Source organism: Rhinopithecus bieti, unplaced genomic scaffold (assembly GCF_001698545.2).
Source record: "Rhinopithecus bieti isolate Rb0 unplaced genomic scaffold, ASM169854v2 scaffold_5341, whole genome shotgun sequence".
Taxonomy (NCBI): domain Eukaryota; kingdom Metazoa; phylum Chordata; class Mammalia; order Primates; family Cercopithecidae; genus Rhinopithecus; species Rhinopithecus bieti.
Genome location: NW_016804835.1, coordinates 1,351,837 through 1,364,688, shown reverse-complemented (window position 1 = coordinate 1,364,688; position 12,852 = coordinate 1,351,837). Strand labels below are relative to the sequence as shown.

The window sequence follows — 12,852 nt, the reverse complement described above, 5'->3', positions numbered from 1 at the left end:
AAAAAAAAAAAAAAAAAAAAAAAAAAAATGACCAAATAAGGCAGGAAAATGCCCTTAAAAATGTATAAATGTGTAATTCATTCTAGAAAAGTTAAAAAAAAATTTTTTTTCTTTAAAAAGGGTAGACTGAGGAAGCTAATGCTCTTTTCCCATTTTATTGTCCTTCCGCAAAAACTACTACTCTTCCTTTCTTTCTTTCTTTGTCTTTTTTTTTTTTTTTTTGACAGAGCCTTGCTCTGTCACCCAGGCTGGAGTGCAGTGGTACAATCTCAGCTCACTGCAACCTCTACCTCCCGGGTTCAAGGGATTCTTCTGCCTCAGTACCCCGAGTAGCTGGGATTATAGGTGCCTGCCACCACACCTGGCTAAGTTTTTTATTTTTAGTAGAGACAGGGTTTCACCATGTTGGCCAGGCTGGTCTTGAACTCCTGACCTCAGGTGATCCACCAGCCTCGGCCTCCCAAAGTGCTGGGATTATAGGCGTGAGCCACCGTGCCCAGCCAGACTGGCTCTTTTGGTTTTTTGAGGTGGAGTGTCGCTCTGTGGCCAGACTAGTCTCGAACTGCTGACCTCAGGTGATCCGCCCGCCTCAGCCTCCCAAAGTGCTGGGTTTATAGGCGTGAGCCACCACGCCTAGCCAGGCTGGCTCTTTTGTTTTTCTGGGACGGAGTTTTGCTCTGTGGCGTGACTGGTTTCGAACTGATGACCTCAGGTGATCCACTTGCCTCAGCCTCCCAAAGTGCTGGGATTACAGGTGTGAGCCACTGCACCCAGCCAAGTTTTTGAACTCTTTCAAAAAATAACTCCTTAGTCCTGTTAAGTTACTTAAAATGTGGGCTTCTGTTTTTCCTTTGTAAAGTGTTTGCTGTTTTAAGTTTTTTTGATTCTCACTGGAACCTTTCCTTTGTGTGCTGTAGTTTTGTTATTTTCCCTGGGTCTAAGGATCTCAGTACATGTTTTTGCAATTATAGTACTTATATTTGGTCAGTTTTCTTATCCTTTTTCTACCTTTGTTCTTTTCATCTATGCCTGTTTGATTTTCACACTTTTAAAGATACCATGTTTATTTTAGCTCCTAGTGTCTTGAAAATTATCATGTGTTTTTGTCCACTACATATAACACTTCATTTAGGGGTTTAAACATTGTCTTTATGTAGTATTAAAAAGTAGCTATGGTAAGAGAAAATACCTTTCTAGTTCAAAATTTTTAATTGCCTCATTCAAGGATTTGTAAGTAGCTTATTCATTCACAGTAAAAGTATGTATCTTGTAAACTAATTTCGTTACATTGAAAGACTATTGGTGACTTTATGGAGGCTTATAGGATAGTCCTATATATATATTTGATTTTAATGATGTCTTCTCTTCCCGAAGTATTTAAAAAGTGATAAAGTACCATTTCAAGCTTATCAGAAGATGTCCAATTTAATGGAAATCACACTTCTAAGTGGTATTAGTCAAATTGGATGATACTTTCTGAAGAATTACGAAATATATTTCTTTTTTGTTTTTTTCTGTTTGTTTGTTTTTATGTTTTTTTGAGATGGAGTCTCATTCTGTTGCCTAGGCTGGAGTGCAGTGGCACGATCTTGGCTCACTGCAACCTCCACCTCCTGGGTTCAAGAGATTCTACTGCCTCAGCCTCCCAAGTAGCTGGGATTAACAGGCATCTGCCACTACACCTAATTTTTGTATGTTTTGTAGAGATAGGACTTCACCATGTTGGCCAGGCTGGTCTTGAACTCCTGACCTCAAGTGATCCACCTGCCTCAGCCTCCCAAAGTGTTGGGATTATAGATGTGAGTCACTGTGCCAGGCCTATTGAAATATATTTCTTAATTTCAAAAATGTGAATGCAGATGAAGAGACATTTGTTTTTTAGTTGAAGGTTATGAGGTTTGAAGATATCTAAGAAGATTGCGTAGAGAAAAGTTTGGTATTTGAACCACAGATCTGAATTAAGTATACATGGCTTCTTGTGAAGACTGAGAAGAATGTTTGGTAGGAAGTTAAAGAAGGGTTCAAATTGAAATTTGAGTTTTAGAAGAGTACCTAGATAAAACCTAATTGCTTACCTCAGGAAGTTTGGTTGACACTATCCAAATAAGCAGAATAGAGCCAGGCATGAGCCATCGCGCCCAGCCTCTAATTTTTTGTATTTTTAGTAGAGACGGGGTTTTGCCATATTGCCCAGGCTGGTCTCGAACTCCTGAGCTCAGGTAATCTGCCCACCTCAACCTACCAAAGTGCTAGGATTACAAGTGTGAGCCACTGTGCCTGGCCTAAGTTGAAAATAATTTTGAGTCCCTTGAATACTTTTACGGTTTTTCTAAGGAAGTTTATCTTAGATTTGAGTATGTTTGAAAAAAAAAAAAAGAAAAGAAAAAAAAATAGCCTGGTATCTATGGGGGATTGGTTCCAGTACCCTCTCTAGATATCAAAATCCAGGTATGCTCAAGTCGCTTATATAAAATGGTATAGTTTTGCTTATAAACTATGCACATCTACTTTTTCCTGTTACTTTAAATGATCTCTAGATTACTTATAATATCTAATACAGTGTAAATATTGAGTAAAGAGTCTTTATTCTCTATTGTTTAATGACAAAAAAGTTTGTACATGTTTAGTAGAGATGCAACCATCCATTTTTTTAAAAAAATGTTTTCTGGCTGGGCGTGGTGACTCATTCCTGTAATCCCAGCACTTTGGGAGGCTGAGCTGGGCGGGTCACCTGAGGTCGGGAGGTTCGAGGCCAGCCTGACCAACATGGAGAAACCACGTCTCTACTAAAAATACAAAATTAGCTGTGTATGGTGATGCAGCTACTTGGGAGGCTGAGGCAGGAGAATTGCTTGAACCTGGGAGGTGGAGATTTTGGTGAACCGAGATGACGCCATTGCACTATAGCCTAGGCAACAAGAGCAAAACTCCATCTCCAAATAAATAAATAAATAATGTTTTCCATCCGCAGTTAGTTGAATCCGTGGATGTAGAACCTGTGAATATGGAGGGCTGACTGCACTTTAAATTTTTTTAGGCCGGGCACGGTGGCTCGCGCCTATAATCCCAGCACATTGGGAGGCTGAGGTAGATGGACCTGAGGTCGGGAGTTGGAGACCATCCTGGACAACATGGTGAAACCCTGTATCTACTAAAAATATAAAAATTAGCCAGGTGTGGTGGTGTGCGCCTGTAATCCCAGCTACTTGGGAGGGGCTGAGGCACTAGAATCGCTTGAACTTGGGATGCGCAGGTTGTGACGAGCCAAAATTACACCACTGCACTCCAGCCTGGGTGACAGAGCAAGAATCTGTCTCAAAAAAAAAAAAAAAAAAAAAAAATAAATACTTGGTAAAGAAAAAAAAAAAAAAAAAAAAAAAAAAAAGTACTGACTGGATGAGTAGAAAAGTTAATGAAAACATTAAACCACTGATTTTTATTTATCTTTACAAGGCTATGTCTAATGAATATTGTTCCTTTTTAAAGGGCATACATCACAGAAGGAAGCCATGGAAGTAAGCCTTGATATAACAGCACTCAGCATTCTGCAACAGCCAGAAAAACTTCAGTGGGAGATTGTTGCAAATGTGCTTGAAGATACTGTTAAGGATCTTGAAGAACTTGGGGCAAATCCTTGTTTAACAAACTCTAAGAGTGAAAAGACAAAGGAAAAGCATCAGGAACAGCACAACATTCCTTTTCCGTGTTTATTAGCTGGAGGTTTATTAACATATAAATCTCCTGCTACCTCACCCATTAGTAGTAATTCTCACAGGTCACTGGATGGTTTGAGCAGAACTCAGGGTGAAAGTATATCAGAACAAGGGTCAACTGACAATGAATCCTGCACTAATTCAGAACTCAATTCTCCTCTGGTAAGGAGGACTTTACCGGTTTTGCTTCTTTATAGCATCAAGGAATCTGATGAGAAAGCAGGAAAGATCTTTTCACAGATGAACAATATTATGAGTAAAAGTTTGCATGATGATGGTTTTACTGTTCCACAGATTATTGAAATGGAGCTGGATAGTCAGGAGCAGTTGTTATTGCAGGATCCTCCTGTGACTTACATTCAGCAATTTGCAGATGCAGCAGCCAACCTTACCTCTCCGGATTCTGAGAAGTGGAACTCTGTGTTTCCCAAGCCTGGGACTTTGGTTCAGTGCTTGAGGCTGCCAAAGTTTGCAGAGGAGGAGAATCTTTGTGTAGACTCAATAACTCCTTGTGCTGACGGAATTCATTTGTTGGTAGGACTGCGGACATGCCCTGTTGAATCCTTGAGTGCAATAAATCAAGTAGAGGCCTTGAATAATTTAAATAAATTAAACTCTGCACTATGTAATAGACGGAAAGGTGAGCTGGAATCAAATCTTGCTGTAGTGAATGGTGCAAATATTAGTGTAATCCAACATGAATCACCAGCAGATGTACAGACTCCTTTGATAATTCAGCCTGAGCAGAGGAATGTTAGTGGTGGATATTTAGTACTTTATAAAATGAATTATGCCACTCGGATAGTGACTTTAGAAGAGGAACCAATAAAAATACAACATATCAAAGATCCCCAGGACACAATTACCTCGCTCATTTTGCTTCCACCAGATATATTGGATAATCGAGAGGATGACTGTGAGGAACCTATTGAGGACATGCAGTTAACCTCAAAGAATGGTTTTGAGAGAGAAAAAACGTCTGACGTTTCTACTCTTGGACACCTGGTAATAACTACTCAGGGAGGATATGTAAAAATACTAGATCTTTCAAACTTTGAAATTTTGGCCAAAGTGGAGCCTCCCAAAAAGGAGGGCACTGAGGAACAGGACACATTTGTTTCTGTGATTTACTGCTCTGGCACAGACAGGCTGTGTGCATGCACCAAAGGTAAGTTGTTTGATTATGCTATAAATCTTATAAAATCCATGTGTATATGGCATTTGTTTATGTGCATACCTAGTATGAATTTTAAATTCAAATAGATGGAGAGGAATTAGCAAGTTACATTAAATTCATTAAACCTGTTTTTATTTGTTTATAAACCAGGATAAGAAGGTCTGTTTCCTAGGCTTATTAGAGTGAAATAATGTCTGCAAAGTTTCTGGCACAGTTATTGGTCTTTATTTCCTTCTGAAATAAAAATACTTAGCAAACAATTTTCAGTTTTGCTGAATACATTTTTTTGGGTCCGATTTACTCCTGATCTTTGGCTAGCAGTGGATTAGTTTTGCAAATTTTGAAGCGTTATATAGATTAAGATAGTGTGCAATTATTTTTTCTTTTTTTCTCCTTCCTTTTCCTTTTCCTTTCCCCTTTCCTGCTTTCCCCCTTTCTTTTCCCCTCACCTCCTTTTTTTTCTCCCCTTTCTTTCCCCCTCCCTTCCCCTCCCCTCCTTTCTTTTCCTTTTTTTTGAGACCGAGTTTCACTCTTGTTGCCCAAGCTGAAGTGCAATGGCCCAATCTCAGCTCACTGCAACCTCCGCCTCCTGGGTTCAAGTGATTCTCCTGCCTCAGCCTCCCAGGTAGCTGGGATTACAGGCGCGTGGTAGCACGCTCGGCTAATTTTTTGTATTTTTAGTAGAGACAGGGTTTCACCATGTTAGCTAGGCTTGTCTTGAACTCCTGACCTTAGGTGATCCACCCACCTCGGCCTCCCAAAGTGCTGGAACTACAGGCATGAGCCACTGTGCCCGGCCCTTTGTTTTCTTTCTCAGGGTCTTGCTGTGTTGCCCAGGCTGGAGTGCAAGTGGCATTATCTTAGCTCACTGCAGCCTCAACCTCCTGGGCGCAAGCTGTCCTCTCCCCTCGGCCTCCTGAATAGCTGGGACTACAGTGCATAGCTGGGACTACACACTATCATGTTCAGCTAATTTTTGTAATTTTTTGTAGAAATGGGATTTCGCCATGTTGCTCAGGCTGGTCTCAAACTTCTGAGTTCAAGTGTTCTGCCTGCGTCGGCCTCCCAAAGTGTTGGGATTACAGGCATGTGGCATTGTGCCTGGCCTATTTTTTTCTTTATGTACATTTTAAGTTAGGGAGATAAAGTAGTTTTTGAAAAGGATTACTGACAATATCAGGCAAAAGGAATAGTTCTATTGATTGTCTAGTAGGAATTTAGAACTAGGAGATAGTTGAAGCCTAAGTGACTATAACTAAGGCATGGCAGAGGAATTAGGATTTGAGCAGAGTTATGTATGCATCTCATCTGTGGTTCTGATAGTAATTAGACTGTTTTTCCTCTCTTTAAATAGATTTCAAGAGTTTAGCCAAGGAACACAATGGTTAATGTAGTGGTTAGATTGCCTTCTTTGAACTGTATGTAGTGAAATTATTTTTTTACTTTTATTTTTATTTTTTTTTGAGACAAGGTCTCACCCTGTCAACAGGCTGGGGTGCAGTTATGCAATCTTGGCTCACTGCAACTTCTGCCTCCCAGGTTCAAGTGATTTGCCTGCCTTAGCCTCCTGAGTAGCTGGGTGCGCGTCACCACACTTGGCTAATTTTTGTGTTTTTAGTAGTGATGAGGTTTCACTATGTTGGCCAGTCTGGTATCGAACTGCTGACCTCAAGCTATCCGCCTACCTTGGCCTCCCCAAGTGATGGGATTACAGGCATGATCCACCGTGCCTGGTGAAATTTCTGTAATTTCTAGTGAAAGTATAATGGAAAAAAATCTTCAAATATCATAAAAATCCAACTAGATTAATTTAGAAAATGAACAGTGTAGTCTAATAACTTTAGACTAATAAAACTTTGAATTACAGTTGAGGATTTCAGAACAACCATTAAAATTCTGTGTGGTATCAGAGATAATTTGAATTTATTGGTCATATATGTTCCAGTTCATTGTTGTAAGAACTTTACCTGTGTTCGTTTAGTCATCACACCAACTTTAATGTACTATTATTGTCTCCATTTTATAGATAAACATACTGAAGGAAAGAGAGGTTAAGTAACTTGTTAAGTAATAGAGCTAATAAATGACAGAGCCAGCATTCAAACATCTGAGCACTTTAAATGGCGTTATACTGCCATAATACAACAAAAGATGAAGAATCTTACATTGAATTCTTTGCATTCTTTTTACCTGCAAGATTTAAAAATTGAAAATTAACTTGCTGTAGGTCATCCAAAATGGAGCTGGACTCGAACCTAGGTGGCATGGCCCCTTGGGGCACATCTTTATAAGACACTACTATTTTCCAGAAATGCAATAAGGGTTTTTAATGCTTTCAATTATTTGATGAGATATGCTTTAGGTAACTCAGAGGAGAAATAGTATTTACACCTTAAATATTTAAGTTATTAAGGTTTTTAACATTTAAATAAAAGTATTGGCCAGGCGTGGTGGGGCGTGCCTGTAATCCCAGCTGGTTGGGAGGCCAAGACAGGAGAATCACTTGAACCCAGGAGGAGAAGGTTGCAGTGAGCTGAGATCGCGTCACTTCACTTCTAGGTGACTGAGCAAGACATCGTCTCAAACAAAACAAACAAACAAAAAAGTATTTAAAATAGATGGTTGTTTTCTTGGAGTTTGTACAGTCCGGAATTCCTAGAACATGATCGCATATGATAGGGAATTTATCCAGATGAAAGACAAGAAAAACCTGAGAAGTTAGTTGCTTTCAAAATGATCTCCCAATTCTTCAGGGATTGACTAAAGAAGGTGCGTTTGAAAAGATAACAACAAAGGGGAAAGAAAAGTTGATGTCTTAAAATGTATGTACATGTATGATTTTTAAAAACCATCTCACACTGAATCAAATGGATGTGACCCTGTCTTCTGAGTATATTCAAATAACATAAAACTCTTTTTCTTGTGGAGAATCGAGTTTTTTCATAAAAATAAATCTATAGTTAATATATGTTTTAAGTTAATTTTATATGGGATTAATAATATACTAAATGTAGATTTGTTAAGCTATCTTTGATAATTCAGGAATAGAATATATACACACTGCATATATGAAATTGTGTAAAAGGCATAAAATATAGTATGAATTTCTTTATAAAAGTGTAGAGTTTAAAATGAAAGATAAATTGGTATTCTGCTTGGTGCAAATACATTTAAAATCAATAGGAAAGACTTAAATGAGAAAATAAGACTAAGATGTATCAGTGGAGTATAAGGATAGCGTGCAGTTACGATACCTGACAAAATATTAATGCTTAAAAAATAAGGTTTTTTAAAAGGCCACAATTAATTGGGAACATACTGTGAAATATAACAATACTGAATATAAATATGACCCCAACAACATAAAGTCTATATACCTGTACTGATATTCAGAAGGAGAATAATAAGAAGTTGAGCCATAATAGCTTTGAAAGTCTAATAATCTCACAATCTGGGATTATTGGACTATATGGTCACATCCTTGTTTTGGTACTTGTTTCTTGTGGAAATCATTCCTTTAGTCTTCTGTTCCTGCTTTGCTAAGAATTTCCAATAGGAATGAATGTTACATTTTGTCAAATACTTGTTTGCATCCATGGAGATCATTTGGTTGTTCTTTTTAGTTCAGTATGTTGAAATATATTGATTGACTTTTGGATATTAAACCAACTTTGTGTTCCTGGGATAAAACCCACTTGGTCATAATGCATTACCTTATATATTGTTGGATGCACTTTGCTAAAATTTTGTTCATAATTTTTGCATATTGTTCATCAGGGATATTATATATTCCTTGTAATCTTTTTTAGTTTTGCCTTTTATAATTTTATCTGGTTTTGATATCAGTGAGTTGGGAAGTATTCTCTCTTCAATTTTTTGGTAAAGTTTGCGTAGAATTGGTCTTGTTTTTCCTTAAATATTTGGTAGAATTCGCCAGTGAAGCTCTTTGGGCCTGGAGATGTTTTAGTGGGAAGATTTTGAATATACAAATTCAATTATGTTTATAGAGAGTTATTGAGGTTTTTTTTAATTTTTTAGTGAGTTCTGATAGTCTTTTGTCCGTTTTAAGTTATCAAGTTTTAGCATAAAGAATTTAATAATATTCCCCACAATCCTTTTATTTTATTTCCTTTTTTTTTTTTTTTTTTTTCTTGAGACAGAGTATCGCTTTGTCACCTAGGCTGGAGTGCAGTGGCGCAGTTTCGGCTCACCGCAACCTCTGCCTCCTGGGTTCAAGTGATTCTCTAACCTCAGCCTCCTGAGTAGCTGGGACTACAGGTACACCACCATGCTTGATTAATTTTTCTATTTTTAGTAGAGATGAGGTTTCACTCTTGGTCAGGCTGATCTTGAACTCCTGACCTCAAGTGATTCACCTGCATCGACCTCCTAAAGTGCTGGAATTACAGATGTGAGCTGCTATGCCCGGCTCCCTACATTCCTTTTAATATTTGCAGACTCTTTACTGATGTCACTGCTCTCATTTGTGATACTGATTGATGATTTGTATGTTCTCTTTTTTTCCTGATTAATCTGTCTAGAGGTTTATCTGTTTTATTGAATTTTTTTTTTTTCCAAAACGACCAGCTTCTGATTTAAATAACATTTGTTTCTTTGTTTTTTTTCTGTTTTCCCTTATACTAGATTTCCATTTTAATGTTACTGTTTCCTTCTGCTTGATTTGGGTTTATTTTGCTCTTCTCTAGTCTGCCTGCCTGCCTGCCTGCCTGCCTGCCTGCCTGCCTTCCTTCCTTCCTTCCTTCCTTCCTTCCTTCTTTCCTTCCTTCCGTCCGTCCGTCCGTCCGTCCGTCCATCCTTCCCTCCTTCCTTGTCTGTCTTTCACCGAGGTTCTCGCTGTCGCCAGGCTGGGGTGCAGTGATGTGATCTTGGCTCACTGCAACCTCTGCCTCCCGGGTTCAAGTGATTCTCTTGCCTCAGCCTTCCGAGTAGCTGGGACTACAGGCCCGCTCTACCACGTCCAGCTAATTTTTGTATTTTTAGTAGAGACAGGGTTTCACCACATTGGCCAGGATAATATTGATCTCTTGACCTCGTGATCTGCCCGCCTCGATCTCCCAGAGTGCTGGGATTACAGGCGTAAGCCACCATGCTGGCCTTCTTTAGTTTCTTAAAGTAGAAACTTAGGTTATTGGTTTGAGATCTTTTCTAATACAGGAAATTTAAAGCCATAAATATTTTTGGAAGCACTGTCTTAGAGATACTTCCTACATTTTGATACATTTTGTTTTTCCTTTTTTCTCATTTGGATCAAAATATGTTCTGATTTCCCTTTTGTTTTCTTCTTTGGCCCAGAGATTATTTAAAAGTGTTTTGTTTAGCCTCCAAATACTTGAGGTTTCTCTAGGTTTCTTTCTGTTCTGGATCTCTAACTTATTTCCATTGCTGTCAGAGAACATAATTTATATGAAGTCAGTGTTTTGAAATTTATTGAGACTTTTTCCTGACCCAGCATCTGGTCTGTCCTGCAGAATGTTCTACGTGCACCTGAAAAGAATGTATGTTGGGCACCCATGGGTTAGAGTGTTGTATAAATTTCACTTGTGTAAGTGTATGTTTTTGAGTTTTTAAAGTCTTCCTGATCTTATATCGAGCCTTCTTCTATCAATTTTGAGAGCAAGTATTGAAATCCCCAACTATGTTTTTGTTGAATTGTTCACTTTTAAGTCTACTTTTGCTTCACTTGTCTTTCGGCTCTTTTGTTAGACTGTTTCATAATTGTTACATCTTTCTGATGTATTGGCCCTTTTGTCATTATGAAATATTCCTCTGTCTCTATTTTGTGTCATACTAATAAAAGCACTCTGGCTTTCTTATGGTTACAGTTTGCATTATGTATCTTTTCCACAATTTTACTTTCAACTAACTTGTGATTTTGAATCTGAGGTGGGTCTCTTAGATGCATATAATTAGGTCTTGCTTTTTTATACAGTTGGATAACCTGTACCCTTTTAAATTAGAATAACTTTACGCTTAATATAATTATTGCTATGGTTGCATTTATGTCTGCCATTTTGATTTTTTAAAATGTTTTTTACATTCCTTTGTTACTCCTTCACTGCATTCTTTTGTGTTGCTATATTTATTACACCGTTTTAATCCCTTTGTTGATTTTTTTTTTAGAAAAAAATTTACATAACGTTAGTAAAGAATAATTTATTAGGGACATCCAGAGACCTACTGTCAAACCAAGAGCTAAAGCAGTACGGATATCGTGCATTTATGAATGTGTCCCTCCTCCCCTCTCCCAAACTCTGCCCTTTTCCTGCAGATAACTGTTACTCAATAATTTTTATGTCTTTCCTTTTGTAAAGAAAACTGGTTTTATGCTTCAGATGTGAATATTTTATTGATTTTGCTTGGTTTTGCCCTTTATAAAAATGATATCGAACTCTAACTAGTTTGGGGGGACTTGATTTTCCTCTCATTATGTTTTAAGATTACCTGTTTTGTTGCATGCCTTGTAGATCATTTAATTTTCACTTATACTTAGTACTCCAGTGTGCCGAAAACCCACAAATAATTGATCCATTTTCCTGTCAGTGGACATCTTGTTTATTTCTGTTTTTTCTGCTATAAACATCTTGTGTAAGTTCCTTGGTGCACATATGTAAGGGGCTTTGTATTTTTTTTTTTTTTTTTTTGAGACAATCTCGCTCTGTTGCCAAGGCTGGAGTGTAGTGGTGCTGATCTCAGCTCACTGCAACCTCCATCTCCTGGGTTCAAGTGATTCTCCTGCCTCAGCCTCCCAAGGTTAGCTGGGATTACAGGCACCTGGCTAATTTTTGTATTTTTACAAAACAGACGGGGTTTCCCCATATTGGCCAGGCTGGTCTCGAACTCCTGACCTCAAGTGCTCTGCCTGCCCTAGTTTCCCAAAGTGATGGGATTACAGGTGTGACCCACTGTGCCTGGCCTGAGGCTCTCAGTTCTTAAGAGTAGAATTGTTGGGTCATGGGTTATAATTTTTTTTTTTCTTTTTAAAATGTGTTAAATATATGTAATGAAGTTTATTGTTTTAACTATTTTACAGCATATAATATAGCGGCTATAATACATTCACAATATTGTATAACCACCAGTACTGATTTGCAGAACTTTCCCATTATCCTAAACAAAAACTCTAACCATTAAGCAGTAACTTCCCATTCATTCTACCCTCAGCAGCTGGTAACCTCAATTCTACTTCTATATGACTTTGCCTATTGTAGATACCTCATATAAGTGGAATCATATATTTGTCCTTTTGTGTCTGATTTCTTTCACTCAGCATATTTTTAGTGTTCTCCCATGTGGTATGTATCACATCTTTGTTCCTTCTTATGCCAAATAATATTCCATTACAGTAGGGCCCCCCCCCCCCCCACCCCTGCCCCTTATCTGTGGTTTCATTTATCTGTGCTCAGCTATGGTCTGGAAATATTAAACGGAAAATTTCAGAAATCAATAATTGATAATTATTAAATTACTCACTCTTCTGAGTAGTGTAATAAAATCTCTTGTTGTCCCACCCAGGACAGAAATCATTTTGTCCAGTGTCTCCATGCTGTATACACTACCTGTCTGTTAGTCACTTAGTAGCTGTCTTGCTTATCAGATTGTCTGTCACTGGTATCGCAGTGCTTGTGTTCAGGTAACCATTTTACTTAGTAATGGCCCTAAAGCTCCAGAATAGTGATGCTGGCTATCGGATATGTCAAAGTGAAGCCGTTTTGAAGTCTTTTCTTTACGTTGAAAAGGTGAACATTTTGACTTAAAAGGAAAGAAAAAAATTTTATGTGCAAGTTTCTAAGATTTATGGTAAGAACAAATCTTCTATTTGTGAAATTGTGAACAGCATATTGCTATCATTGTTCTATTTTGTTACTGTTCATCTCTTCCTGTGCCTAATTTATAAATTAATCATGTATAAATATATGAATATATATAAAAACTATATATATA

The 12,852-nt window shown here is 37.9% G+C and overlaps 1 protein-coding gene across 1 annotated transcript in view; it reads left to right on the top strand.

Moving 5' to 3' along the window:
- The window catches only part of BIRC6 (baculoviral IAP repeat containing 6), a 265,256-nt gene that overhangs the window by 52,217 nt on the left and 200,187 nt on the right, over positions 1–12,852 (top strand). Inside the window, 1 exon segment of the mRNA XM_017870639.1 lies at positions 3,487–4,881. Within this exon segment, the coding sequence (XP_017726128.1) occupies positions 3,487–4,881 (1,395 nt within the window).